Here is a 27,463-nt window from a genome sequence, read left to right on the forward strand (position 1 = left end):
AACAGATCAAAAGCATTCACAGAATGAAAGCATTAAATGTTTAATTTTCATATATCAGCTCTTATAAACTTAAGAACTTTTTCCTATTAAAAATATGTAATCATGTACATGGTTTTGAAAATTAGAGTACAGACAGATTTCTAAATGATAGGCAACAGTCTTAGTTTCTTACCCTACCCTTTTCTATTCCTGTTGAGGCATTGACTTTTACTTGTTTTAAGTTCTGGTGGATACCTCAGTATTTTAAAATATACTTGTGCCACTTTCTCGTTTATCAACTTTCTATATTGAATTGGGGATTTGGTTCAACTTGGTAGATACTAGGTGAGAGTTCAGTTTACCACACCCACTATTGCTCCCGTCCTACTTCCAGTATGTCTCTATCAGTATTTTAAATTGTTCTATTGTTTGCCTTTGTGACTTTGACTTTTTTTTAGAGACAGGGTCTTGCTCCATTGCCCAGGCATGATCATAGCTCACTATAACTTCCAACTCCTGGACTCAAGCTATCCACTTGGCTCAGCCTCCTGAGTAGCCAGGACTATAGGCATGTACCACCATACCCAGGTATTAAATGCATTTTTTTTTTTTGGGTAGAGATGGGATCTTTGCCCAGCCTGGTCTCGAACTTACTTGTAGCCTCAAGCAATCCTCCTGCCTCCACCTCCCAAAGCGTTGAGATTACAGGTGTGAACTACCATGCTGGCCCCTTTGTGACTTTAATATACTTAAAATTATATTTGTTTTATGAACTTAAAGTATTTCTTGAGTCTCTTATATGGTGAGATGATTAGTGCCTCATTTTTTCTTGCCCATTCCCTCGGCTTCTATTCAGATTAACTTTTAAAGAATTAGGATTGATAATATTTGTATTCCATTTTGTAAAGTTAAGTCTGTTATATTTTGTACTATTTGTTGATTGTAAAAGCTGAACAACAATAATACAGTGTAAATATATAGTTTTTACAGTAGAGGCAAGTCTTCAGTGGCTAGTTTCTTTTCCATCAGGGCATAGTCAGGATCCCTTTGTAAGTGTCTTGCAGAATATCTAAATGAATTCTGCTTTCTTATATCCTACAAATTGGTCAAAATGATGATACCATTAAGTTTTTTCTTCAGGGAAATAAATATATGCTTTCGTTATTACTGCCTGATTCCTTCTAGCCTTTTTTTTTTTTTTTTTTTGAGACAGAGTCTCTCTTGGTTGCCCAGGCCGGAGGCAATGACGTCGTCTCAGCTCACTGCAACCCCTGTCTCCCTGGTTCTAGCGATTCTCCTGCCTCATCCTCCCAAGTAGCTGGGATTACAGGTGCCCGCCACCACACCATTTTTTATATTTTTAGTGGAGACAGGGTTTCACCATGTGTTAACCAGGCTGGTCTTGAACTCCTGACCTCAGGTGATCTGCCTGCCTTGGCTTCCCAAGGTGCTGGGATTACAGGTTGGAGCCACCATGCCAGGCTCCTTCTGGCTATTCTTGAAATCCATTTTCTTGAGGGGAGGGGACAGTTGGCTTTCTGTTCTAACTTTGGTGTTTTTGCTTTACATTTGGACTCTAATTCTGTTGTACATGTACTCCTCTCCTAATATGTCCAAAGTTTCTAGCTGCTTTTTTCACCCCTTCTCATCTGCTTCCGTATTTTATCCTTAGTCACACTTTCTACAGAATCCTTTTTTCCCTTTAGACTCTGCTCTTGGGGACCTCCATCCTCCTAATCCAGTCTGGGCTAGTTGCTCCCCAGACTTGCCTAGCAACTAGAATACTAGAATTCACTTTCACAACTCTCTAAGGTGGTACTTATTCTTTCTTGGATATCATGTTTTATCCTTTCTTGGTTTTCATTCTTGTTTTGCTTGTGTGCATTTTAAGTTAATTTCTTTGAGGGGGGTCATTAGGAAGTAGACTGAGTCCTTTGATGTCTAAAATACCTGTTTCTCTTTTCACACTTAGTTCCCATGTGGTCTAGGGTCCGCATTTTGAGTATCAGTGTCTAGGTGATATCCTTAATACTACCTTCCACTGCTTCTGTTGGTTATAGTAATCATGGTTTTTTGTTTTTTGTTTTTTTACCCCCCCAAGGGCTCTTACTTAGTTATTGTATGTTTTAAAAAAGAAAAATACAGTTGCTCTGAAAAAGGAATGCCCATTTAAATTTCTTTTAGGATAATAATTCCATCTTTCAACCCTCCTGTTTTCTTCTGGTTCCTCAATTATGTTTTCTTCAGGGTCAGTTAAACTTTTTCTTGTCATGCTTCACATTTTCATTAGATGGTAGGTGATTTTTGGATGCCTTTTTATATTAATGATGAGACATTTGAAGGGGTTTATTCATTAGTAGGCTTCTCCTTTATGTGAGTAGATAGGGAGCTGGCTGTTACACTTGAGGGTTTTTCATTTTTTAAAATAAAGATAGAGCAGACTTTAAAAGATAAAGGTGGTGGTTACCAGTTTTGGTTAATCAAGTTGGGCTCAAGGATTTTGCAGGTTTTAAATGCCATAACACAGACTGCCGTGCCAAGGGCATTCTGAATGCCAATTACAGATTGAAGTTCTTTCAAAAACCAAGATGTTAACAAAACTGATGAAGTTTGGGTTTCTCTTAAAGTAAGATGAACACATGTCTTAAATAGAGAAAATAGATCACTTGGTTCTGAAAGTTAAAACACTACACTAAGTAATTCCCCTCCCCTTCCCCACAGGTCCCTAAGGCAGTATTACATTTGCCTCTGACAGTTAAAATTTCAGCATTTCAACAGAGGGGAGCTGAGGAGAACTGGGAAAAATGAAAAGCAAAATTAGTGTAATTGATATAGGGAGCTAGTTTTTTTAAAAAAAAAAAAAAGAGACGGGGTCTGGCATTGTTGACCAGGCTGGATTTGAACTCCTTGGCTTGAGTAGCTGGAATTTGAGGCATGTACTACCATGCCTGGTAAGGCAATATAGAAACATAAAGACTCATAGTAGGATTGACTTACGAGATCTTTCAGCACTGAAGGATACGAATTTCCAAGTACATATGGTCTATGGAATGACAGTGCAGTGGATTAAAAATAGACACTGCAAAATTTCACAACACTGGGGGCAGAAGGAAGATGTCAGAAGCATCCAGACTAGGAAAAAAAAAAAAAAGTCATATACAAAACATTAAGAATCTGAATGGCTTTTGTCCTTGGCACAAGTTAGAAGTAAAAAGAAAAGAAAAATGAATGGCTTCAATTTTCTCAATATCAAAATTAGAAGTTGGAATGAGAGAGCACTGTTGAAAATTCTGAAAGAAAATCGTTTCCAACTTAAAATTCTTTACCCAAATTATCAAGTATGAGGATAGACATTTTCAGATGTATAGTATCTCAATATTTACCTCCCCTTTGCATCCTTCCTTCATAAGATATGTGAAGATGTACTTCGTTAAAACAAGGAAGTGAATTAAGGAGGATGAAGACAAAAATACAAGAAACATGACCTCTGTGGGATAAAGGCACAGGGAACTGTAAGATGCCAGTGAAAGGGCAGTGTAGAGGTGACAGATGTGTACCAGGTGTAGAGAACAGCTGATTCAGACTGGAACAGATCAGAAGACTAAAAGTCTTAAAGATGAAACTGATGAATCTGAATTGTGGGGGAAAAAATTCCAAAATGAAACTGATGGATCTAAATTGTGAAAAGAAAATCCACAATGGAGATGATTATATCAGAATATCCAAAAAGGAACCAGGAGGGTGTAAGGAGTTGGATCCCAGTCACATACACATCTAGATGGAGTTTCACCTGCTGAACTGGGCCAAAGTGTAAAACTAGCTGCATTTGACTTGAGGTGTATATACTGGGTCTGATCAACCTCTTGGAGAGAGAACCACGCTCAACTATATTGATCACTGACTGGAGACATCCTGAGCTGACAACCAACCATCATTAATCATGGACTGTGCTAAAACCTTCCAGATATGTAAATTTACAGTAGCCCTTACAAGCTCCGCCTAACCTTGCCTGAATGGAACATGATTTAGCTGCTTACTAGACTTGTGTCTCCCAAATTGCAATTCCTAAAAACCTGATTAAAATGCCTTTTGCCACTCCAGCGTTGTTTTTATTTCTTAATATATATATATATGTTTTTGAGACAGTGTCTCATCACCCAGGCTGGAGTGTAGTGACATGATCATAGCCCACTGCAGCCTTGAACACCTGGGCTCAAGTGATCCTCCTGCCTTAGCCTCCCGAGTAGCTAGGACTACAGATGCATGCCACCATGCCTGGCTAATTTTTAATTCCTTTGTTGAGAAGGTCCTCTTGTAATTGGAGAAGAGTGTTCTTATTCTTATTTGAAATTTGGAAAGAGCCAAGAATTATTTACTATGATACTGATTAAACAAGTGGTCAAACTGGGTGGTACTATTTTAAATTTTAAAAATGACTTTAAAAACCAATGGACTTGAATCTGTCTCTAATGGTTACTGGGAAAAAGGATGACCAAAAATGCTTAACATTGGAAAAAGTAATTGATAGCTGCTTTTAATGACTGCTGTAAGTTACAACATTCACTTAGATTGATGAATTTTAACTTGTATGTTTCATAATAAAGGGGTTCATTATCCTAATTACATATGTGTGCATGCAATATATTTTATATTATATGTAAAAGAAATATGTCTTTCCCTCCTTTCCTCAATGTACATAGAAAAGACAATTTAGGGTTTTGGAAAGTGAATATATTTGAAAGTTTGAACTGAGACTGCAGGTGAGGCTCTTTGAGAAGTCTGGTGTATTAATGAGCCACAGAATATTGGCTTCTTTTCCAATATTTCTTGATAATATTTTATATGTGAAGATTATGTAATAGCAAACATTTTAAAATGTAATTGTATGAATATATTTACCTGTATTCTTGGAAATGTTGCCAGACATGGGAGGAAGTGGAGGTTTTCTTGCTCACTTTTGTTGTTAGTGAGCTCTTAAGCTGATCTCTGTACTTGTGAACAGAAGGTACACAGGCTCGGAACAAATTGTATTAAAAGTGAGATACGTGTGGTGTCTTCTCCGTCTCTCTTTAAGACTCATCTTCCCTATAGTAATTTCCCTCAAATATTAATTGCTTCCTTGAACAGTACTGCTCTTGGTCCCTTTTCTAAGTTGGTAGGTCAGGTATGAAGCACTTAAATAGCCTAAGATAAATCGTTATAGTTTGTAAATGTAATTTTTATATGCGTTTTTTTTTTGACAGCCGATTTATTTTGCATATTCCCAGCGAGGAAAGAGACAATGCAATCCGAGTGTGTTTTCAGATTGAACTTGCCCATTGGTTTTACTTGGATTTCTACATGCAGAACACACCAGGATTACCTCAGTGTGGGATAAGAGACTTTGCTAAAGCTGATATCCTTTTTATTACTATAATGACTATCTTTCTTGTTAGCAATATATTTTAGCACAAATTTCTTTTTGTCTTTTCAGATTTTAAAAACTGTTAGAGAAAAACATACTTGATTGCTAAAAATTGTCAAACATAAATAGTAGACAATTTAATAATCATATTTTTATACAGAGGACTCCCTGAAATGTACACTGATTAAATTTGATTTTCTTTTTCCATGAATAGCTAGCCTGTTTGTAGAACTTTACTCTTGCTGCTCCATGTAACCAGATGATCTTTAATCTCACAGAGCGAGACCCTGTCTCAAACAAACAAACAAACAAACAAAAACAGTATCCAAGATTTATTGGTTGATATGTTACATCACTTGAGATTCAGGGCAATAAGTCCCTGAGCCATAGTTGTGGGACTACAAAGAAAACACTGATGGGAGACAGATTTCAAAGAAAGAAATGATCAAACCATTTGATTAAATGTGTAGAAGTTAATGAGAAATCAAAGGGGAATAGAAATATATTGAGCACTGTCTTTGTTAAAGGCCTTGGTGATAGGTTCTCTGGAGAAATCTTAGTAGACTGGTTTTCAGGAGTTACAATCTACTTATGGAAACATTAAAATAACCAAGTCCCCTTTTGCTTTGGTTATTTTGTATGGACTTACGAGTCTACTAGAGCAACTTTACGGTTTTGGATAATATTTTGTGTGTGATTGCACGTGAGTTTTACACTTTCCCTGCTTTTAAAAAACACCAAGAACCTTTGTTTTAGGTATGTTTCTTTTAGTTAACTAAGAATAATTACATGGAGAAGGAATGTTTAATGTGGTACACTTCATTACGTAACTGCATGGTTACTCTGTGCCAGGCCTTATGCAGTGAACAGAGTGGACTCAGTATCTTCAAGAAGATGAGAAAAGACAGGAAAGGAAATGATTACAGTGCAGTGTGGTAGGATGTGATATGGAAGCACAGTGTTCAGTGGGAACGGAAGAGGGATACCTACTTACGATTTGGAGGCTGTGAGTTTGATTCCCATCTGGCCACTTGAAAATACTGGGTAGGTTGTTTAATTTCTCTTAGATGACGATCCCAGTTTCTTCCTGAAACATAAGGTTGTTAATAGTGCCTAATTCAAAGGATAAGTTTGAGACACATATGTTTGTACATGTAAATCGTTTACCTGGCACAGTGATCAATAAATGTTAATAAGTAATAAATGTTAACTATTACTCCAAAAAAAAAATTTTGAAAGCTAAATAGAAGCCTTCTTTGAGATAGTGATTTATGTGAGGAAAATCGGAGGAAGTGAAAAAAGTTACTGTATTTTAGACTAAATGGGAAAGATAAGAGATGATGCTACAGAGTAATTCAGGGGCTAAAACGTGTAGGGGTCTTGTAGGCCATATTTAAAAAACATTTTAAAAAACCTTATATTTTGGAAAAAAACTTAACTTTTGGAGATGACTAAAGAACATGACAACTGCCATCATACCCTTCATCTGTATTCATTTATTATTAACATTTTCCCACATTTGCTTCTTTCTTCCCATAGGGGTGTTTCTCAAGACTACTGTGGAATAGTGTGAACAGTGAATTGGAGGAAGGCAAGATTGGATTCTGAGAATCTAGTTAACATGCTCTTTTATTAATTTACTAGAGAGAGAAAACCTGTGGTAGTAGAAATGAATAGAAGAGATCAAATTTGAAAGTTATTTAGGAGGTAAGATTGGTGGTGACTTGGATATCTGAGAAGTAGAAGAAAGGATGGTACCCAGGTTTGTAGTATGAGCAGTTGAGTGTATGAGACTGCCATCCCATTGACAGGAAAATGAGAAATGTTGTAGGGGATTGACGGGTTCAGTTATGGGCAAGTTGAGTTGATGGTACATGTGGGATATTGCAGTAGAGAAGACTGCGTACTTTGATAAGAGCATAAGTTCTGGAGCCACATCCTTTGGGTTAGCATCCTTTCCCTACCACTTACTAGCTATGTATCTTTGGATAAATTGTGGAACTTGTGTATGCTTCTGTTTTCTCTTTTTTAAATTATGCATAGTCTTGTGATTTTTTTTTTTTTTTCCCCTTCAGTAAGCACTCAGCAATGAGGATACAGACAAAAGTATCCCAGATTTGCTCCTTGGCTGAAGTTCTGCTAGGGATTTTACTAAACGTGTAAAGCCAGACTTGTAATACCTTTTAGAATCTTAGCGGGCCCTTATAGAACCATAGAGCTTCGTGGAATGGTTAATGTTGTATCCAGGCTTTTATCTTTTTTTCCCCCCTCCTGAAATGAAGGCATGGACTAATTATATTGAGATTAACTTTGCGCTTGTCTTAAAAAAAAATTGTAGGTACAGGGTCTTACTAGGTTGCCCAGGCTGGTCTTGAACTCTTGGGCTCAAGCATTCCTCCTGCTTTGACCTCCCAAAGTGCTAGGATTACAGGTATCAGCCACCACACCTGGCCAGATTACAGTGTTGTCATAGGTGGCTGACTGACTTGGGCTCTGAGGACCTATTTCATTTGTACTACAACTATGAAACAAATTTTAAATTACGGAATTGTAGAAAACGTAAAATTGAAATTAATAAAATGAATTTGATGTAATTTTTTTTTTTTTTAAACCAGACTTTTCATCACAATGTGAATGAATATAATGCCAACTTCTTTGAGGGTGTTTTGAGTTTGGTGTACCTGTACTAACACCACCTTTCTCTGCTGTTACGAAACATTACTTTCTGTATTATGTCATATGTCATTTGATTGTAATGCATCATTTGTAGATTAACTTTATTTCTGTTTTTAATAGCCGGTAGCAATTAAAGTAGTACTAGTACCAGTATGGTCTGTGAAATCAAGTGGTAATATTTGATACATATGGTCATCTAGATAATTGAAAATATGCTCAGATTGCATGTTAGAGTAATATCAAAATGAAAACACAGAGTATACAAGTTTTTATTGAGGAATTGAGAACCCTTAAAAGTATGACCTCATTTTGAGCGATACTATCATAGATTATCATTTTCTCCACTTTTTTTTTTTTTTATATAATAGTATTATAGTGAAGAGGCATTTGATAGCATGGAGTGTTGGAAGTCTGAGCATATAATTTCAGGGTTTGGATTTTACTTACTTTACTATTAATATTTTACGCTGCCCACTTTTGTGGGGAGGCATGCCCAGTTTCTTTAAAACTGGCTATGTTTTCCTTAATACCTGGATTTGCCTTTCTCTGTAATACTTAAAGTAAAACTTCATAAAAGTGTTCTTCATTATGGAAACAATATATATGTGGTAAACAGTATAGAGTGGCATACCTCATTCATACTTCTCCTTCCCAGAATTAACCACTTTGTTTCTCTGATGTGACAGTTTCTTTCTCTTAGCAATATATTTTTTTCTGTTTCTTGGTATCATTTTATATATGTAATTCTATTTCTTGTTATTACGCTAGTATCTATAATTACCTGGTATTATGAATTTGACTCACTTAATGAGAAGTGTTCTAGGTGTTTACATGGTCCAGAATTAGTTTGTGTTAGCTCAGGGATCCAGGACTATGAGTACTCAAGACTTACTTGATTTGTGTGTAGGCTATAAATGCAAAAGTTAACAATGACGTTTTAAGAGAAAACAAATGTGGAAAAAACAAAAACACCACCTGTGTCGGCCTCCCAATGTGCTGGGATTACAGGTGTGAGCCATCATGCCCGGCCAAAATGCTACACTTAAATGAGGGAAGATTTGAATAATTTCACATAAAATACACTGTTGATTTAAATGGGTCTCTTTCTGCATATAATTTCTCAAGCCATATTAAAGGAGAAAGTAACTTCCTTGACACTATTTATACTCTTCAGTCATTGTCCATTTTTGCTGCCTCAAGGTGAAGATGTGGAAAAAGTTTTGGACGAATGGAAGGAATATAAAATGGGAGTACCAACATATGGTGCAATTATTCTTGATGAGACACTTGAAAATGTGAGTGTAATAAAGATTTTTAGTTAAATGGCGATCGTTAGTCTATTAACAAAATTTGTTATTGATGTAGTGTTTCTAAACTGAGGTTTTAAAATATACTTAGATTTTTAGTGCTAAAAGGCCAAGTTTTGTATATTTTATCTGCATGCTAGGTCTGCAGATTTTTTACTTGTAGCAATTATGGCGTGGTACAAAAAAGGGTCACTTAATTGTTGAAGACTTTTTTTTTTTTAGTGGGCAGAATGCTTTCACACTGGTGGTGGTGTATTCAGGCTCATGGAAGATAAACAGTTATCTCAAGCACAGAGAAAAATGGCTTTGATTTTTAGAAAGGAGCATGGAAAAGGAGGGCAAGTTTGATTTTTACCTCTGCTTGTTTTATAGGTACTACTGGTTCAGGGTTACCTAGCAAAATCAGGCTGGGGATTTCCAAAAGGAAAAGTAAATAAAGAAGAAGCTCCTCATGATTGTGCTGCTAGAGAGGTAAGTTATTCCAGTTTGATACACGGTAAATTTGGCTGTTAGGGTCTGAATGTATTTTTTTTAGCCATACATGACTTCTTTGGACTGTCTTAACCCTTTCCAGAACTTGAGTGCTGGAAAGTGCTTGAAGTAACTTAAATTTTTCTAACATCACTGTTGATTCTTTTATCCACATCTCTTTTCATTTATTCTCTTACCTGTTCCCATTTTTTTAATGGGCCATTTTGGTTTATATCTTGTTCCTTTCTTTATGATGACATTTTTCCCTCCTTTCCCTTTAGAATTAGATTTGCTATGGGTAAAACATTTTGGCTATTGTAATCCTTGTTTTATGTTTATAGTCTTGGCTTCCTGACAAGTGCACAATTTGGAATTTTTTTTTTTTTTTTTTTTTGAGACGGAGTCTCACTCTGTCACCCAGGCTGGAGTGCAGTGGCGTGATCTCAGCTCACTGCAAGCTCCGCCTCGCGTGTTCACGCCATTCTCCTGCCTCAGCCTCCCGAGGACCTGGGACTACAGGAGCCCACCACTGCGCCCGGCTCATTTTTTTGTATTTTTAGTAGAGATGGGGTTTCACCGTGGTCTCGATCTCCTGACCTCGTGATCCACCTGCCTCAGCCTCCCAAAGTGCTGGGATTACAGGCGTGAGCCACAGCGCCTGGCCCCAATTTGGACTTTTCTGAGAAGTTGACGTTTGTTGCTGAAAACTCACTCAGGCTTTCCACTGTCTATAGGATAAAGTTTAATTCTTTAAGTTTTTAAACTCTGTCCCCTCTCCCCGACACAAATCTTAACCTTCTGAATTTATTGTATTTTCAGTCAAAACAGTTTATTCTCTCTCTTTTGAACTTGATTGATTTGTTTCGGCCTTGAAATTTTTGCTGTTATGGCTGGGCACGGTGATTCACTCCTGTAATCCCAGCACTTTGGGAGGCTGAGTTGGGCGGATCACCTGAGGTCGGGAGTTTGAGACCAGCCTGACCAACATGGAGAAACCCTGTCTCTACTAAAAATACCAAAAATTAGCTGGACATGGTGGCACATTCCTGTAATCCCAGCTACTTGGGAGGCTGAGGCAGGAGAATCTCTTGAACCTGGGAGGCAGAGGTTGCAGTCAGCCGAGATCACCATTGCACTCTAGCCTGGGCTACGAAAGTGAAACTCTGTCTCAAAAAAAAAATTTTTTTTTGCTGTTATTTCGCTACCTAGAATGTCCTCTCTTGTTCCTTCTGTTCAGCTCCTATCTGGATATGTTTCTAAACCCAACTCAAATCCCTTTTCCCTGAAGGACTGCAACTGCCACCAACTCACTGTGTATAGGGCTTAAGTTTCTTTTCTCTCTCTCTCTTACATATGTGTGTGTGTGTGTGTATGTGTGTGTGTGTATAAATATACACATATAGATACACACATACACATATAATTATTTTTGGTGTAGGATCTCCCTTTGTCGTTCAGTGGTACCATCATAGTTCACCACAGCCTTGACTTCCTGGGCTCAAGCCATCCTCCTGCCTCAGCCTCCAGAGTAGCTGGGACTACAGGTGTGCACCACCATGCCTAGCTAATTTTTTTGATTTTTTTTTTTTTTTTGTAGAGGCAAAGTCTGTGTTGTCCAGGCTGATTTTGAACTTCTGAGGTCAAGTGATCTGTCCTCCTCGGCCTCCCAAAGTGCTGGGATTACAGACATGAGCCACCGTGCTTGACTGGTCCTTAGTTTCTTAAAATGAAGTTTATAATGGATGTTCTTCGAAGTTCATTCCTTTTCCTTTTTTTTTTTCTTTTTTTTTTTTGAGACAAGGTCTTGCTGTATTACTGAGGTTGGAGTACAGTGACATGATCATAGTGCACTGCAGCCTTGACTGCCTGGGCTCAAGCAATCATCCTGCCTCTTAGCCTCCCAAGTAGTTGGGACCACAGTTGCATGCCACCATGCCTGGCTAATTTTTTTTTTTTTTTTAAATAATGGGGGTCTCACTATGTTGCCCAGTCTGGTCTTGAACTTCTGGGCTTAAGTGATCTTCCTGCCTCAGCCTCCCAAAGTGCTAGGATTACAGGCATGAGCCACCATGCCCAGCCTTCATTCTTACTTAAAATTCTATTTAAAAATCTTACCAGTTAACTCTAGCAAACAGTAGTCTCTGAACTTCAGTAGCAATTATTGTCTTTACAATTCACTATTATATAATACCTTGTGATGGATTGTTGGCCATATTCTTAGTTCTTACCATTTATCACACAATTTATCATGTATCACACAATTATTCTTGAGATTTGAGAAGTTGAACTAACAGGAAGTATGATATAAGGGAAAGCAGATGGCCTAGGACTTGAAAGATTTTTGTTCTAGCATAGATTTCGTTACCCAGTACCCTAGAGACTTGAGGCTAGTCACTTAACCTCTATAAGCCATAAAGACCTTTAAGGAGATTCACTCAAGTCCTTTAGAAGTAATATCTTTAAGGAAAAAATTCTAAGGTGATAGTGATTTGATGAATTTAAGACTTTTTGAAATGGTAATATGGATTTTGTGGCATATTTCATTAGAATTCATTGCCTTGTATATGTTTGACTTGATTTCCTGCAACAGTGTTTATTGCCTACTTTAAGTTTGGGTGTAACTATTAATGAGGGATAATAGTGAAAATTTTTACAAACTACTGGTGGTTGTTTATTATAGAAAAACCATTAGTGGTTATTTACTTTGTAATAGGATTAAAAAATGATTGAAAATGCTGTATTTTAAATTTTGATATGAAGCAGCTTGCCCAAGCTATTATATACAACAGCCTATAGACAAAGCTGTTGTGTATGAGTAAATGAAGGTTAATGCACAATTCTTAAAATTGAAAGCAGTTTGGTGAGAATGTGAGGAATTGCCACATCCCCTAAGAGCTTAGCTTTTCTTTCTGTAGAGGGTAGGAAATGAGACGGAGTATCTGTAAAAGTCCTCCCTCTTATTTCCTCAAACTTTGTAGTTCTCTTGCTCATAAGGAAGGACAAAATAGAAATCAATAGTATCCTACTTAGAGGAATTGATCGTAGCTCTGTACATGGAATTAGACTGGTCTTACAGCAGTAAGGTGGTTGTCCAGGTCAGGAAGAGGGTATTACATTAGTTGGAATAACAAAACTAGTTCCATTTTAGGTTTTTGTCTTGGTTTGAGGGAAGCACAGACATTCTGAGGAGCCATAGTCTCTTAATTTCAGGGATAATTTTTTCATTTTCATAATAAAAATTCTAACCTCTAAACATTCTTTTTGATCTCCATGACATCCTTTTATAGCTGACTAAGGAACTTTAACTTCAGTAAATTTTTGGAATAGGAGTTTTAAAGGCAAGGTTGACTTTTGATTTTTAAATGACCAACTTTGTCATAAAGTTTGGGATTAGGGTGAAGTGTTGCTGTTTTAGTCTGTTGGGGCTAGCATAACAAAATACCACAGATGGAGTGGCTTAAACAACAGAAATTTATTTTGCAACGGTTCTGAATGCTGGGAAGTCCAAGAGCAAGGTGACTTATAGATTAACACCTTGCTGAGCAAACTCGTGGCCTTCTTGGGTATATGCAGGGAGAGCTCTGGTGTTTCTTCCTCTTATAAAAATGGCACCAGCCCTATCAGATTAGGGCCTGCGCTTATGGATCTCATTTGACTTTTATTACTTCCTCAAAGCCCTATCTCCAAATACAGTTACTTTGGGGGTTAGGGCTTCAACATACGAATTTTTCGGTGGGAGGGACATAATTTAGTCCATAGCAGTGGCCTGTTTTGAATGATAAAAGTATTCAGCTAGAATTGCAGTTTGTCCTTCTGCCACTTGGTGGTGCTGCAGCATAAAAGAAGCTGCAGGGCTTGACTGAGTGACATTACCAGTGGTAAACCAGTTGGTTATTCCATTCTTAGTAGTTTGTTAATGCCTCGTTTTTCTTTTTCATTTCAACTTGTATTAACAGATGAGGAAAGATTTTGTTCTAATTTTCTAACTACTTATTAGACTTAGGCTGATATTTTAAGCACTTTTTTCTTGCATTTAAGTTACGCAGTTCTACCATGGGTGCTTACAATTTTAAGTTGCTAATAGCATTTTTATTTAGCTTATTATAGCATTCATACAGTATATTAATGCTGTTATTTTATTATATATGGCAGTCCAGAAGTGTTTTGTTACACTGTAGCAGAATTTGACACATCCCCAAACAGGGAAGAGTCTGTGGGCTAAGCCTAAAGCAGCAGTGGCAGACAAGCTACTTAGGGAGATTGTGTAAGTAATTATCAATAGAAAGCTAAGGGCAGACCGGTTTTTTTTTTTTTTTAGGGCAGTCTTAATTAGTAATTTCCAATCTTCTGTTTGACCTTTTGGCTCACCTTTGTTAATTTGACTATTTCTGAATAGTTGATTTGTTGAAATAGATTTAGGACTGTCAAAAGACAAAGTCACAACAAATTTAAAGATTGTGATGGGTTTATTTGCAATTTTAGAAATAAGCAATATTTTATTCCATAAAATAGAATGAGCATTCCAATGGCTGAGCAAAGGAGATTGGCTTTAAAGACAGAAAAGAGCTGAGGAAAGCAGAACCAAAACTCAAATGTAGTTTGGCGTTTCAAAGTTAGTTTTATTCTAAAGGTTAAAGCAGAGAGGACTTCCTTATGCTGACTGAAACTGGTCTGTTTTGGGATTTGGCTATTACCTGTTTCTCTCCAGATTTCTTGAAGGATAGGAGAACAACTTAGTTTTGGTTGGTGACATGGAATGTTAGCATGAGTAATTCCATTTTGTTTAGGTCTGTTGGGGCCTAGTGTGGGAATGCAGTCCATACCATGGCCTCCTGTAAGTTTTATTTAACAGGACAAAGATGTTTTCTAAATATTGTAGAAGGCATAATAATCTCAATTGTATTTTTGTTGTGATTTGTGGTGAAACATCAACTTTCTTGAGAAGAAGCAAATAATACTTAACTGTTCACTTGTGGTTTCAAGATTTAATATATCATTCCTTATTATTTGACAAAACAATGTTTCATTGTAATGAAACTGACTTTCATATGCACTTATATAATTTAGTAGAATTAATACAAAGCAACTATTAGTTTATTCTGCCTCTTACTGTAGGCTTATAGGATGAAGATTATAGACAGGATTTCATTGTCTCGTACACTGCTGCTCTTTGGGTTACACTTTTTTTTTTTTTAATTTTAAAAAAATTAAATATTTTTATTATATCCTTTTAAACATACAGAAGATAGAAAAAAACAGTACAATGAACAGCCATGTCCACCAGTTAGATTCTGTAACATTTTGCCACATATGCATCACATCACATTTTGTTAAACCATTTTAAACATTTTAAGACATTCTAACACTTCATTCCTAAATGCTTAAGTATGCAAATTAAGACAGTCTTTTATAAACTACAACACCCTTCTCACAGCTCATAAAATTACCAATAATTATCCAGTATCATTCAAAATCTAATCCACATTCCAATTTTCTCAACTGCCTCACCACCGTGCTGGCCTCCCACCCCCACCCCAGTCTTTTACAGATGGTTTTTCAAAATAGGGCCCAATAAAATATTTCACATTGCATTTGGTTATTACATAACTTTTAATCTAGAAGAGTTACCCACTCCACTTCCTTTTTTCTTTCCCAACACTGGTATTTTGAAGAAATGAGGCCAGTTATCTTCTATAACGCTTCACATTCCAGATCTGTCTGATTGTTTCTTTAGTGGTATCATTTAGTGCTGCTCTATGCCAGCATTTCTCCTTAATTTAAGGAATGTGAGCACCTTCCTTCTTTCTGATTTTGTCTGAAACCCATATAATAGCCAGTGTGATAGCCACTCATGTACCATGAAATTAACATACTTCCCAAAGCATCAGCATCATCAAGAGAATCTGGACATATGGGAGGTGGTGGGGGAATTATTGGTGGTCCAGAAGGAAATGGAGGCATCCAGCATGATAGTAAGTGGGGTGGTGGTGGTGGCGGCGGCGGTGGTGGGCCATTGAATTTTAGACCTGGCTGTTTTAAGGGAGCTGCAGTATTCTTCTTTTGGCTTTTATTCTTAGCAGGTTTTCTTTTAGGTGTGGTTTTTGGTTTACCTGAAGTTTCACAAATGTCACCATTCTTTAGAGCATGCTTAAATGAAGCCACAGCTTTATCATATGCTTTTATCAATGCTGTATCATCCCAAATGTCAGAATCATCACTCTGGCCTGTGCCGCGCCGGAACAGCACGGAATCCTCCTGCTCCGGGACGCCGCCACCACTGCCGCCGCTGCTCATCGCCATAGTAAACTTGCCGGTGCGCAGCGTGGGGCCCCTTCCCTTCTTCGAGTCCACTTTTTTTTTTTTTTTGAGACAGAGTTTTGTTCTGTCACCCAGGCTGGAGTGCAGTGGTACGATCTCAGTTCACTGCAACCCAACATCCGCCTCCCGGGTTTAAGCGATTCTCCTGTCTCAGCCTCCCGAGTAGCTGGGAGTACAGGCACATGCAACCACGTTCAGCTAAGTTTTGTATTTTTAGAGACGGGGTTTCACTATGTTGGCCAGGCTGGTCTTGAACTCCTGACCTCGTGATCCACCAGCCTTGGCCTCCCAAAGGGCTGGGATTACAAGTGTGAGCCACTGCCCAGCCCTTTGGGTAACACTTTAAAAAAAATTTTACATGTGGATTTTTATCGTTTAACATTAGAGAAGTTGGTGATACTCCTTTTGTCAGGAGAATTAAATGCTATATTATAATACAGCAATAGATTTGATTCACAGGAGGTGTGGTATAAAAATTTTTGTCTTTGGTGTCTGTTTATATATTTCAACTATTAAAACTTTTTCCTGGCAAATATTTAATGAGAATACTTGCCTAATTTTACAGGCAAATCTGTTTTATCACTTGCAGAATTGATTGGACAGCTTGAATCTACCTCTTTTAGTGCTGGTGGCCCTTGCTGTTTTGCCTCATATTGTACTACTTCCTCCCATGTAATTCTTAAGCTGTAGCCATTCCTGGCTCTCTAAACAGGAGGCCTTTTTTCTCCTTGTTGGTTTGGCAAACTCCCATTTATCTTTTAGGTCCTAGCTCCCGTTTACCCAGCAGAATAGACTCCTGTCCATAACCAAAGGTGACCATCCCCCAACTCTCAAAGATGTCTACTAAAGACTGAATTAGGCACCCTCCTCCTACCTCATAATACTTACATTAAAATTTTTTCTGTTGTAAACTGAACTCCTTAAAGGGTGCTGCTTGCGTCATTCATTACTAAATTCACTGCCTAGAGCAGTGCCTGTCACTTATTAAGCGCAAAGTACATAGTTGAGTGAAAGCACTAAGATCTAAACATTCTAGCTGCGTGACCCCATAAAAATTACATTCAGGATGAGATAATGTCATATGTAGAGAAGAATAGATTAATTCAAAGAATAGACTTTAGTTAATATTATACCGTATTTGCTATATTACTTTTGATAAATATGTGTGCAGAGTTTTTTTTATTATTGCTGAATTATTTGTGAGTAAATTACAGACATAATGCCCCTTTGTCCTTAATTGCTTCTGCATGTATGTTTTAAGAACGAGGAATTCTTTTAGGGTAATGACAGTGAAATTCTCAGATTCAGGTATGTAACATTGATATGGTGCTGTTTGTTATCTAAAGGGCAGTTCATATTCACATTCACTAATTGCCCATTATGATTTAGCAGTTCCCACTGGTTTGCCCATCCAGGATCCAATCCATGCTCATTTGTTGCATTTGCATTTAATTGACACATCTCTTCAGTCTCCTTTAATCTGAAACTGTTTGTCACTTTTTCTTGAGTACTTTTTTTTATTAAGCATATAGTTAGATACTATTTGTAACACAAAGATAACACCTCAGCCCATAAGGATTTTAGATTATACAATTTCCTTTCAGCATAATATCCAATTATGCAGATTCACATGACTAGCTATGTATACTTCTGATTTTTGAGGCATTATTCAAAGAACAGAGCTAAGGAGCTAAGGAGAACTATAAAACTAGAATTTAAGAAACAAAATTTTTAAAACTTTTCCGTTTTTTTTTTCTTTTTTTTTTAAGATGGAGTTTTGCTCTTGTTGCCCAGGCTGGAGTGCAGTAGCATGATCTTGGGGGGGTTCAAGCGATTCTCCTGCCTCAGCCTCCCGAGTAGCTGGGATTACAGGCATGCGCCACCCCGCCCAGCTAATTTTGTATTTTTAGTAGAGCTGGAATTTCTTCATGTTGGTCAGGCTGGTCTTGAACTCCCGACCTCTGGTGATTCACCCGCCTCGGCCTCCCCTTAGTGCTGGGACTACAGGTATGAGCCACCGCACCCAGCCTATGTTTTTTTTTTTCTTTTTTTTTTTTGGACAGGGTCTTGCTCTGTTACCTAGACTGGAGTGCAGTGGAGTGGTGATCATGGCTCACTGTAGCCTGGAACTCCTCGGATCAAGTGATCCTCTCACCCCAGCCTACTGAGTAACTAGAAAAACAGGTGTGGGGCCGGGTGTGGTGGCTCATACCTATAATCCAGCACTTTGGGAGGCCGAGGCGGGTGGATCACCTGAGGTCAGGAGTTCGACACCAGCCTGGCCAACATGGTGAAACCCTGTCTCTACTAAAAATACAAAACTGGGCGTGGTGGCGGGCGCATGTAATCCCAGCTGCTCAGGAGGCTGAGGCAGAATTGCAAGCAAGAGGTTGCACTGAGCCAAGAGCCCACCATTGCACTCCAGCCTGGGCAACAAGAGCGAAACTCTATCTCAAAAAAAAAAAAGAAGAAGAAGAAGAAGAAAAACACGTGTGCACCACCATGCCAGGCTAATTTTTACTTATATTTTTTGTATAGATGGAGTCTCACTATGTTGGCTAGGCTGGTCTCGAACAACTGGGCTCAAGTGATCCTCCCTCTTTGGCCTTCCAAAGTGCTGAGATTGCAGGTGTGAGTCACTGTGCCCAGTCCCATTTTTCTGAAGTGCAGTTACTTGTCTAATACACACACACACACCCCCACCGAGTTTTTAATATATTCTTGATATGAATGTACTGTCTCTTCTGGTTTATCTTTTGACTCTCTTAATGGTGTCTTTGAAGACAGTTGTACATATTGATAGGTAAACTTTTAAGTCATCCAGCCTTAATTGTTAAAATTGTAAATCTAAGCCAACAAGATTGATTTATTAATCGAAAACATTATTAAGCTCTGTCTCAAACAGTAGATTAGACCTTAGTTTCGAAGAAGAGGAAAACCAAAGCATCTGGACTTTTCCTCTGATGGGAATGCTCAGACAGCTTGCATGGATCAGTTCCACATGATTGATGATTTAATGACCTTACCTTCTGTACGTAAATGTTAAGAATTGGGAAGTGGGAAATCTTGAAACCTCTATCACAAGCCTTCAGGATTTTATTCTGCGAAAGGTGTATAGTTTTGGTGTGTTTGAATGTCAGCTATCAGGTCTACAGAGGACTGGTTCTCTATATACCTGCTATACCACCTGTGGATACAGTATTAGAAACGATAGGGCATAAGAACTTTTTTTACGTCTCATATGCACTTCTGTACCAGCCTGTCATTTCTAGAAGTAGTGAATACAAGTAATGTCCCCTTTTTCTGAGTTTTGTCTTTAGAATAAATTTTAATGAACTAGAGGCCTAACAACTAAAATGAAAATTTCATCCAAATTTTTTGTTTCCAGGTCTTTGAAGAAACTGGTTTTGATATCAAAGACTATATTTGTAAGGATGATTACATTGAACTTCGAATCAATGACCAGCTTGCTCGTTTGTACATCATTCCAGGAATTCCAAAAGACACAAAATTTAACCCAAAAACTAGAAGAGAAATTCGGGTATGTAACAAGCATATTTTCAGGTTACTGGACAGTATCCCAAATGAATAAGTAGGGAATTCCTTTTATAAACTCCTTGATAAAAATTAACTAAATGAATTATTTTCTTCTGTGTTTCAGAACATTGAGTGGTTCTCTATTGAGAAATTGCCTTGTCATAGAAATGATATGACCCCCAAATCCAAACTTGGTTTGGCACCTAACAAATTTTTTATGGCCATTCCCTTTATCAGGTGTGTTCATATTTCTTGAAATGAAACTTACATGGTTGTGATAGTCATCTGTCTGTAGCCATATTTTGAAAGTGATTTCTTAATGTTTCTGCAGACCATTAAGGGACTGGCTTTCTCGAAGATTTGGTGATTCCTCAGACAGTGACAATGGATTTTCCTCAACTGGTAGCACGCCAGCTAAACCCACTGTGGAGAAATTGAGGTAAAGAAATATATTCATGGAATCCTGATTTTCTGATAGTTTTTAAAAGTAGAATAATAGTATTTTGCTTCTAAAATTTGTAGAGGGTGTAAGATTTCTTTTTATAGATACTCTTTGTTACTGGTCTCACAGATAACAGAAGATTTTTTTAAAGGGTTTCTGATGAGATGAAAAAGGTTAATTGGAGTTGGAAAGGAGCTTCAGGCACCTTTTAAAATAGTATACTCAAGAGGATACCAACTTTTTAGATAGAACACTAGGAAAAAAAAGTCTTGTGTGTTCTTAGTGTTATTTCTCTGTTCTCTTATCCTACTTTTAAGATAATTGAGTTTCTAAAGACATTTGGATGGAGGATATATTAAGTTTTGTTTTCTTGTAGGGGAGAGGAAGGATGCTAATACAGCTTGTTAAATTGGAGATAGAACAGTGAAGACTTGGGCTTTTAAAAAATATTTTCCAGCTGGGCGCAGTGGCTCACGCCTGTAATCCCAGCACTTTGGGAGGCCGAGGCAGGTGGATCACCTGAGGTCAGGAGTTTGAGAACAGCCTGGCCAGCATGGTGAAACCCTATCTGTACTAAAAATACAAAAAATAGCCCGGTGTGGTGGCAGGCACCTGTAATCCCAGCTACTCAGGAGGCTGAGGCAGGAGAATCTCTTGAACCCGGGAGGCGGAGGTTACAGTGAGCCAAGATAGTGGCACTGTACTCTAGCCTGGGTGACAGAGCGAGACTCTTGTCTCAAAAAATAAAAAATAAAAAAAAATTTGTATCAGAGACTGTGTATTATCAAAAGTGACTACTACTTGGACATGAACCACGAAGAACATTTTCTTGCTTGGAACTTTTTGTTTTCATTGCCCAGGCTGGAGTACAGTGGCATGATCACAGCTCACTGCAGCCTTGACCTCCCAGACTCAAGTAATTGTCCCACTTAGTCCCCTGAGTTGCTGGGAACACAGGCAGATGCCACTAAGCCTGGCTAATTTTTTAAAATTTTTTGTAAAGATGGGACTCTCCCTATGTTGCCCAGGTTGCTGTTAAACTCTTGGGCTCCAGTGATCCTCCTGCCTCAGCTTCCCAAAGTTTTGAGATTACAGGCGTGAGCCACCCTGCCTGGCCTCTGGCTTACAACTTAATTGCATCCAAGTCAGTTACAGAGTAGGCTGGGGAAGTAACTTTGTTAAATAAGCCTGTGTTTTTAAGCATATATATATTTATATATATATATATAAAGCATAATCACCTTGTTAGAAAGTTGCCTATGTTAGATTCAGAAAGAGTTGATTTTTACATTTTCTGTAATTTGGATTTGCTTTTATGACAGAGCTTCAGAAATAGGAGTAAACCACCTCTATAGTAAGTATTTCTTAAATAGGTAGCATTCCATTTTAGATGAATATTCTGAGGACAGGAGCTTGGACTAAATGGCCTGATGTCTTTCAGAATCTATGGTTATTGTAATATTAGTCAGAAGTTGGTCTCGAACTCCTGACCTTGAGTGAGCTACCCTCCTCGGCCTTCCAAAGTGCTGGGAGTATAGGTGTGAGCTACCGCGCTCAGCGTGCCTGAGTACAACATTTTAAAATTAGATTCTTTTGCAGAAGAATTCGAAACTGGGTCTTAATTTGCTCATTCATTATCTTGTGCCCTTTAATTTTATATTTTAGAGGGTAGCTTACTTTCTCAGATCCTCTTCCAGCTAGGATGTGGTCTGTAACTGACTTGTACAGTTTCAAAAACTTAGCAGGGCAAGGTGGCATGTGCCTGTAGTCTCAGCGACTTTGGAGACTGAGGTGAAAGAATGGCTTGAGCCTGAGCGGTTGAGGCCACGGTGAGCTGTGATCCTGCCCTGCACTCCAGCCTGGATGACAGAGGGAAACCCAGTCTCAAAAAAGGAAAATACGTTCATTTGTTTCATCTAAATTTAGATTTATATTCTCCATATTTTTTAATGTACACTATAATCACTTATAGGGAGGAGATGGCCTGGATAATTTTTTAAAGTCTAGGATGAAAAATAGTAATAGCTTATTAATTCATTCAAGAAATACTTACTGAATACCAGGCACTTATCTGGGTGATGAGGATAAAGCAGTACAGATTAAAATCTCTGCCCTCATAGAACTTATATTCCAGTGGGGGAGATAGACAGTAAATAAGAAAATAAAACATGTAGTCTATAAATTTAACTATTAAGGTGTTAAAAGAACTATAAGTGAACATTTTCTGATTTGATTATTTTTTAAATCTTGGTATAGTCGAACCAAATTCCGCCACAGTCAGCAGTTATTTCCTGACGGTTCTCCTGGTGACCAGTGGGTAAAGCACAGGCAATCACTGCAGCAAAAGCCATATAATAATCATTCTGAAATGTCTGACCTTTTAAAAGGAAAGGTGAGTGATACACAAGTACAGTCTTTTCAGAAGTTTAGATCTTTGGCTTTGAAATCATTCTCAATTGAGGAATTACATCTTAATAGTTACAGAGAGCTCTGAGTTACTGATCAAAGCCTTGTATGTTCCTTACTTGTGATTTGAAGTAGGGCTGAGGCTTCTTAACGTTTACAGTTCTGGTGTAAATCCAGTACAGTGAATAATAAGAATTAACATCTGACTTTTGTGTATATGCTGCCAATGAAAGGTTCATTTGAAAATAAGTCATAAGGAAAATATTTTCCAAATTAACATAAGTGGGATCTATTGGCTTTTGTTCAGGAAGAAAAAGTAACAGCATATTGTAAACTTCGATTTTCATTGTTGTATTTGAGTGTATAATTACACTGCTATTAATACTGGTTTTTCCTTTTTCCACATGTTCTAAGCACCACAATTTATTTATTCATAACACTGTTAATGCACATTTTGCTTGTTTCCAGTTTGGGGCTTTAACAGTGCTACTATGAACATTCCTATACCTGTCTTTTGATGAATATACACAGTTCTGTGTAACTAAAAGGAAAGAAAAGTAGAATTGTTGGATCACTGGATATGCCTGTGTTATTTAGTATCTATTTGCTAATTTCCTCAAGTTATTTATATCCTCAGCAAAATACATGAGAGTTCTAATTGTTCCACATCTTTACTAATACTTGATATTATCTGTCTTTTTAATTTCAGGTTTCAATGTAACTTTTTTTTTTTTTTTTTAATTTTAAAAATATACTGGGCTTGGTTGGGCATGGTGGCTCATGGCTGTAATCTCAGCACTTTGGGAGGCCGAGGTGGTGGATCACCTGAGGTCAGGAGTTCGAGACCAGCCTGACCAACATGGTGAAACCCTGTCTTTACTAAAAATACAAAAAATTAGCCGGGCGTAGTGGCAGACTCTTGTAATCCCAGTTACTTCGGAGCCCGAGGCAGGAGAATTGCTTGAATCCGGGAAGCAGAGGCTGCAGTGAGCCAAGATTGTGCCATTGCACTCCAGCCTGGGCAATAAGAGCGAAACTCTGTCTCAAAGAAACAAAACAAAAAATTGTGTGTGTGTGTGTGTGTGTGTATATATATATATATATATACTGGGCTTGTCAAAATTAAACTTTTATGCTTCAGAAGACATTTTCAAAATAGTGAAAAGATAGCCCACAAAATAGGAGAAAATATTTGCAAATTGTATATGATAAGAGGTTAATATCCAGAATATGTAAAGAATTCTTGGAACTCAGCAACAACAAAACAACCTAATTTAAAACTGGACAGAAGACTTGAATAGACAGTTCTGCAAAGAAGATATGCAAATGGCCAATAAGTACACAAAAGAGGCTCAACATTATTAATCATTAGGGAACATTATTAATAATCAGTGGTATCTCCACAGTGAGATACCACTTCTTACCCATTAGGATGGCTATAATAAAAAACAAAAATAACAAAACAGAAAGCAAGTATTGCTGAGGATGTGGAGAAATTAGAGACCTTGTGCATTACTGATGGGAGTGTAAAATGGTGCAGCTGCTGTGGAAAACAGTTTGGCAATTTCTCAGTTAAACATAGAGTTACCATATGACTCAGCAATCCCATTCCTAGGTAATACCCAAAAGAATTGAAAGCAGGAACTTAAACAGCTAACTTGTATACCAATGTTCATATCAGCATTATTCACAATAGCCAAAAGGTGGAAACAACTCATATGCCTGTCAACAGATGAATGGATAAAGAATGTGGTGTATACCCATAATGGAATATCATTCAGCCTTAAAGAAATTATGAAATGAAATTCTGCCCAGGCATGGTGGCTCATGCCTATAATCCCAACTCTTTGGTACTTGAGCCCAGTAGTTGGAGACCCACCTGGGCAGCATGTCTCTACTACTAAAAATAGAAAAAATTAGTCAGGCATGGTAGTGTACGCATGTAGTTCCAGCTGCTCAGGAGGCTGAGGTGGGAGAATCAAGTGAGCCTGGGAAGTCAAGGCTGTAGTGGCGCCACTGCATTCCAACCTGGGCAACGGGAGTGAGACCCAGTCTCCAAAAAAAAAAAAAAAAATTCTGAAGCATGCTACAATATGGGTGAACCTCGAGGACATTATGCTAAGTGAAATAAGCCAGACACAAAAGGATAAATATTGTATTAATGTTAATCTATTCCTAAATAGGCAAATTCATAGAGACACAAAGTCAATTAGAGATTACCAAGGCTAGAGGGAGAGGAGAATAGGGAGTTATTGTTTATTGGTTGCAAGGTTTTTGTTTGGGATGATAGAAGTTGGGGAAGTGGGTAGTGCTGACTATACTTAATGCCACTGAATTATACAATCACAAGTGGTTGATGTGGTAAATTGTATGTATATTGTATCACAATTAAAACACATGCTGGGAAAAGTGGAATGAAACTAAATTGAAAGTGTACAGTAACGTGAGTCATTCAAAGCCATATTTTCTTCACATCACTTACTTAGGTTATTATTTTCCAGCTATTTTAGCAGCTGGTAATTTTTTTCTATAGGTTGGAATGTAAATAAACATTCTTATTTTATAGATGTAGATTTTAAAAGTTCCTCCTGTTTATACTATTTAGCCAGTCCTCAAATTGCTATCATTTCAATATCTCAAATGACAAATTAATGTTTAAAATGTTCGTTTTAATTTAAACTTAAGAATTTTTTGGTAGGAAAATTATCTTAAAGCAATTTAATAGCAAGATTTAAACTATTGCATGTCTAAGTTTAGGAATAATGCCCACATTTTAAAAACATCAATCTTAGCCAGGCACAGTGGCTCACGCCTGTAATTCTAGCACTTTGGGAGGCCAATGTGGGTGGATCACTTGAGGTCAGGAGTTTGAGACCAGCCTGGCCAACATGGTGAAAACCTTCACCGTCTCTATTAAGAATACAAAAATTAGCCAGGTGTGGTGGCATGTGCTTGTAATCCCAGCTACTCGCAAGGCTGAGGCAGGAGAATCGCTTGAACCTGGGAGGCGAGGTTGCAGTGAGCCAAGTACTGCACTCCAGCCTGGGCAACACAGTGAGACTCTATTTAAAAAATAGTAATCTTTGTTATTTTGTAAAAATATAGTAAACATTTCATAAAAATTAATAGTGCTTATTAATAATTTAAAGCAGATTTCTAGGGTAACGATTACTACAGTTACCCATTTTCTGCTTTAAGAACTGTAGCCAATGTCCCTCGGCATTCCTTTACAGAGAAGTTCCATTTATGCATTAGAAGCAAAATCTATAAGCAGACATGGGATAAGGCAAGAGGTGTGGAAAGATATCTGTCTGTTTTTTTCTTTATTCTTTTTTTTTTTTAAGAGACAGAGTCTCCCTCTGTCACCCAGGCTATAGTGCAGTGGTGCCATCTCGACTCACTGCAACCTCCGCCTCCTGGGTTTGGGCGATTCTCCTGCCTCAGCCTCCTGAGTAGCTGGGACTATAGGCGTGCGCCATCACGCCCGGATAATTTTTTGTATTTTTAGTAGAGATGGGGTTTTGCTGTGTTAGCCAGGATGGTCTCATCTCCTGACCTTGTGATCCATGCGCCTCAGCCTCCCAAGGTGCTGGGATTACAGGCATGAGCCACTGTGCCCAGCCGAGGTGTGGAAAGATGTCTAGGGGCAAGTGTATTTGCTATTTCATACCTTTAGAGAACTCTTGCTTTGGTTGGGAAGCACTGACTAATATAAGAAAATACATTGATAGAATTCATGAAAATTTGGGTAGGAGAAGCTTTGCTAAAAATTTGATTCAACCAGCTAAACATATTCATGGGGTGCTTTTTTTGTGCTATTACATTATACTATAGATTCATATTTTATTTCTTATTGGAAAAACAGAATCAAAGTGTGAGGGGAAATGGCAGAAAACAGTATCAAGATTCACCTAATCAAAAGAAAAGAACAAATGGGCTTCAGCCAGCAAAGCAGCAGAATTCTTTGATGGTAAGAGTTACAGCTCTCACACTAAGTAGGTAGTTCATCTTCTGAAGAGTGAAACAAGGGCATTGCCAAAGAACAGGAATGTTACTTGCTTTGTTCTTATTTTAATTGATATACTAGTAGGATTTTTATGTAGCTGAATTGTGTACTATTCACACTAAAATTCTCTGGCTGCTCTTAATTACAAATTTATCATGTTGATTCAACTGTACATCTAATTTTTTATGTGGCTGTTTACATTTATTATAATATCGTTGTGTACTCAAACCTGTTCTCAAGAGCAATTATTTGGCTGTTGCTCCGTGTTTTTCTAAATACTGTGTATTATTTCAATGAAGGTAAAAGTTTGGGGGAATTCATGTATTTTTTTCTCGAGGTTGATAGAGTTTAGAAAATTAAGAAAACAAACACACAGCACTCACAGCCAGTGCTATTGTCATTAGGCCTAATGACAAATAACTGAATAATTTAAAGCATTTTCTTTCATTCTTTTGTTTAGTCAGTCCTCCAAAAGTTAATTCATAACTAACAGTCTCCTGCGTTATCTTTTCTGTAAGTCCTGATGTTTGTATATTGGGTTTTCTTATTGTAGCTTCACCTGTTTTTCATTTATTGGTGAGTAATAATAGCAATTTCAAATTTTTAGCAAAAATATTTTACCTGAATTCCCTGGGTGTTTACTTAATTTGGGTTCTAATGACTCATTTCACTACTTTACCTTTATTATTATTTCTCTTCTGTCTGATAAAAGTGGTGACAAGGTGACAAAAACAGAGAAGACAATCTTAATATAATTCAACAGCTGTTTTTAACAAAAACTAGACAGATACTTTTTTTTTTTTTCTGAGAAAAAAAAAACTCTGTCGCCAAGCTGGAGTACAGTGGCACGATCTCGGCTCACTGCAACCTCTACCTCACCGGGTTCAGGTGATTCCCTTGTCTCAGCCTCCTGAGTT

The 27,463-nt window shown here is 37.6% G+C and overlaps 2 protein-coding genes across 8 annotated transcripts in view; one reads left to right on the forward strand and one right to left on the reverse strand.

The window, feature by feature from the left end:
• DCP2 (decapping mRNA 2) overlaps positions 1-27,463 on the forward strand; it is an 88,646-nt gene that overhangs the window by 48,868 nt on the left and 12,315 nt on the right. For 3 of the 7 annotated variants that reach the window (XM_045394104.3, XM_065545869.2, XM_005557526.4), the window contains 8 exons: positions 5,223-5,374; positions 9,227-9,354; positions 9,739-9,837; positions 19,544-19,696; positions 19,817-19,929; positions 20,024-20,131; positions 22,391-22,526; positions 26,406-26,510. In XM_045394104.3, coding sequence (XP_045250039.1) covers positions 5,223-5,374; positions 9,227-9,354; positions 9,739-9,837; positions 19,544-19,696; positions 19,817-19,929; positions 20,024-20,131; positions 22,391-22,526; positions 26,406-26,510 — 994 coding nt within the window. Of the gene's footprint in view, positions 1-437; positions 568-5,222; positions 5,375-9,226; positions 9,355-9,738; positions 9,838-19,543; positions 19,697-19,816; positions 19,930-20,023; positions 20,132-22,390; positions 22,527-26,405; positions 26,511-27,463 lie in introns of all 7 variants that reach the window. The other 4 variants (XM_073994073.1, XM_005557527.4, XM_065545870.2 and 1 more) reach the window with 3 other exon arrangements.
• LOC102131540 (survival motor neuron protein-like) lies at positions 15,052-16,146 on the reverse strand. The gene has a single exon (XM_005557525.5). It carries the CDS (start codon positions 16,135-16,137, stop codon positions 15,610-15,612), a length of 528 nt encoding a protein of 175 aa, XP_005557582.1. The 5' UTR covers positions 16,138-16,146; the 3' UTR covers positions 15,052-15,609.

Source organism: Macaca fascicularis, chromosome 6 (genome assembly GCF_037993035.2).
Source record: "Macaca fascicularis isolate 582-1 chromosome 6, T2T-MFA8v1.1".
Classification (NCBI taxonomy): Eukaryota; Metazoa; Chordata; class Mammalia; order Primates; family Cercopithecidae; genus Macaca; species Macaca fascicularis.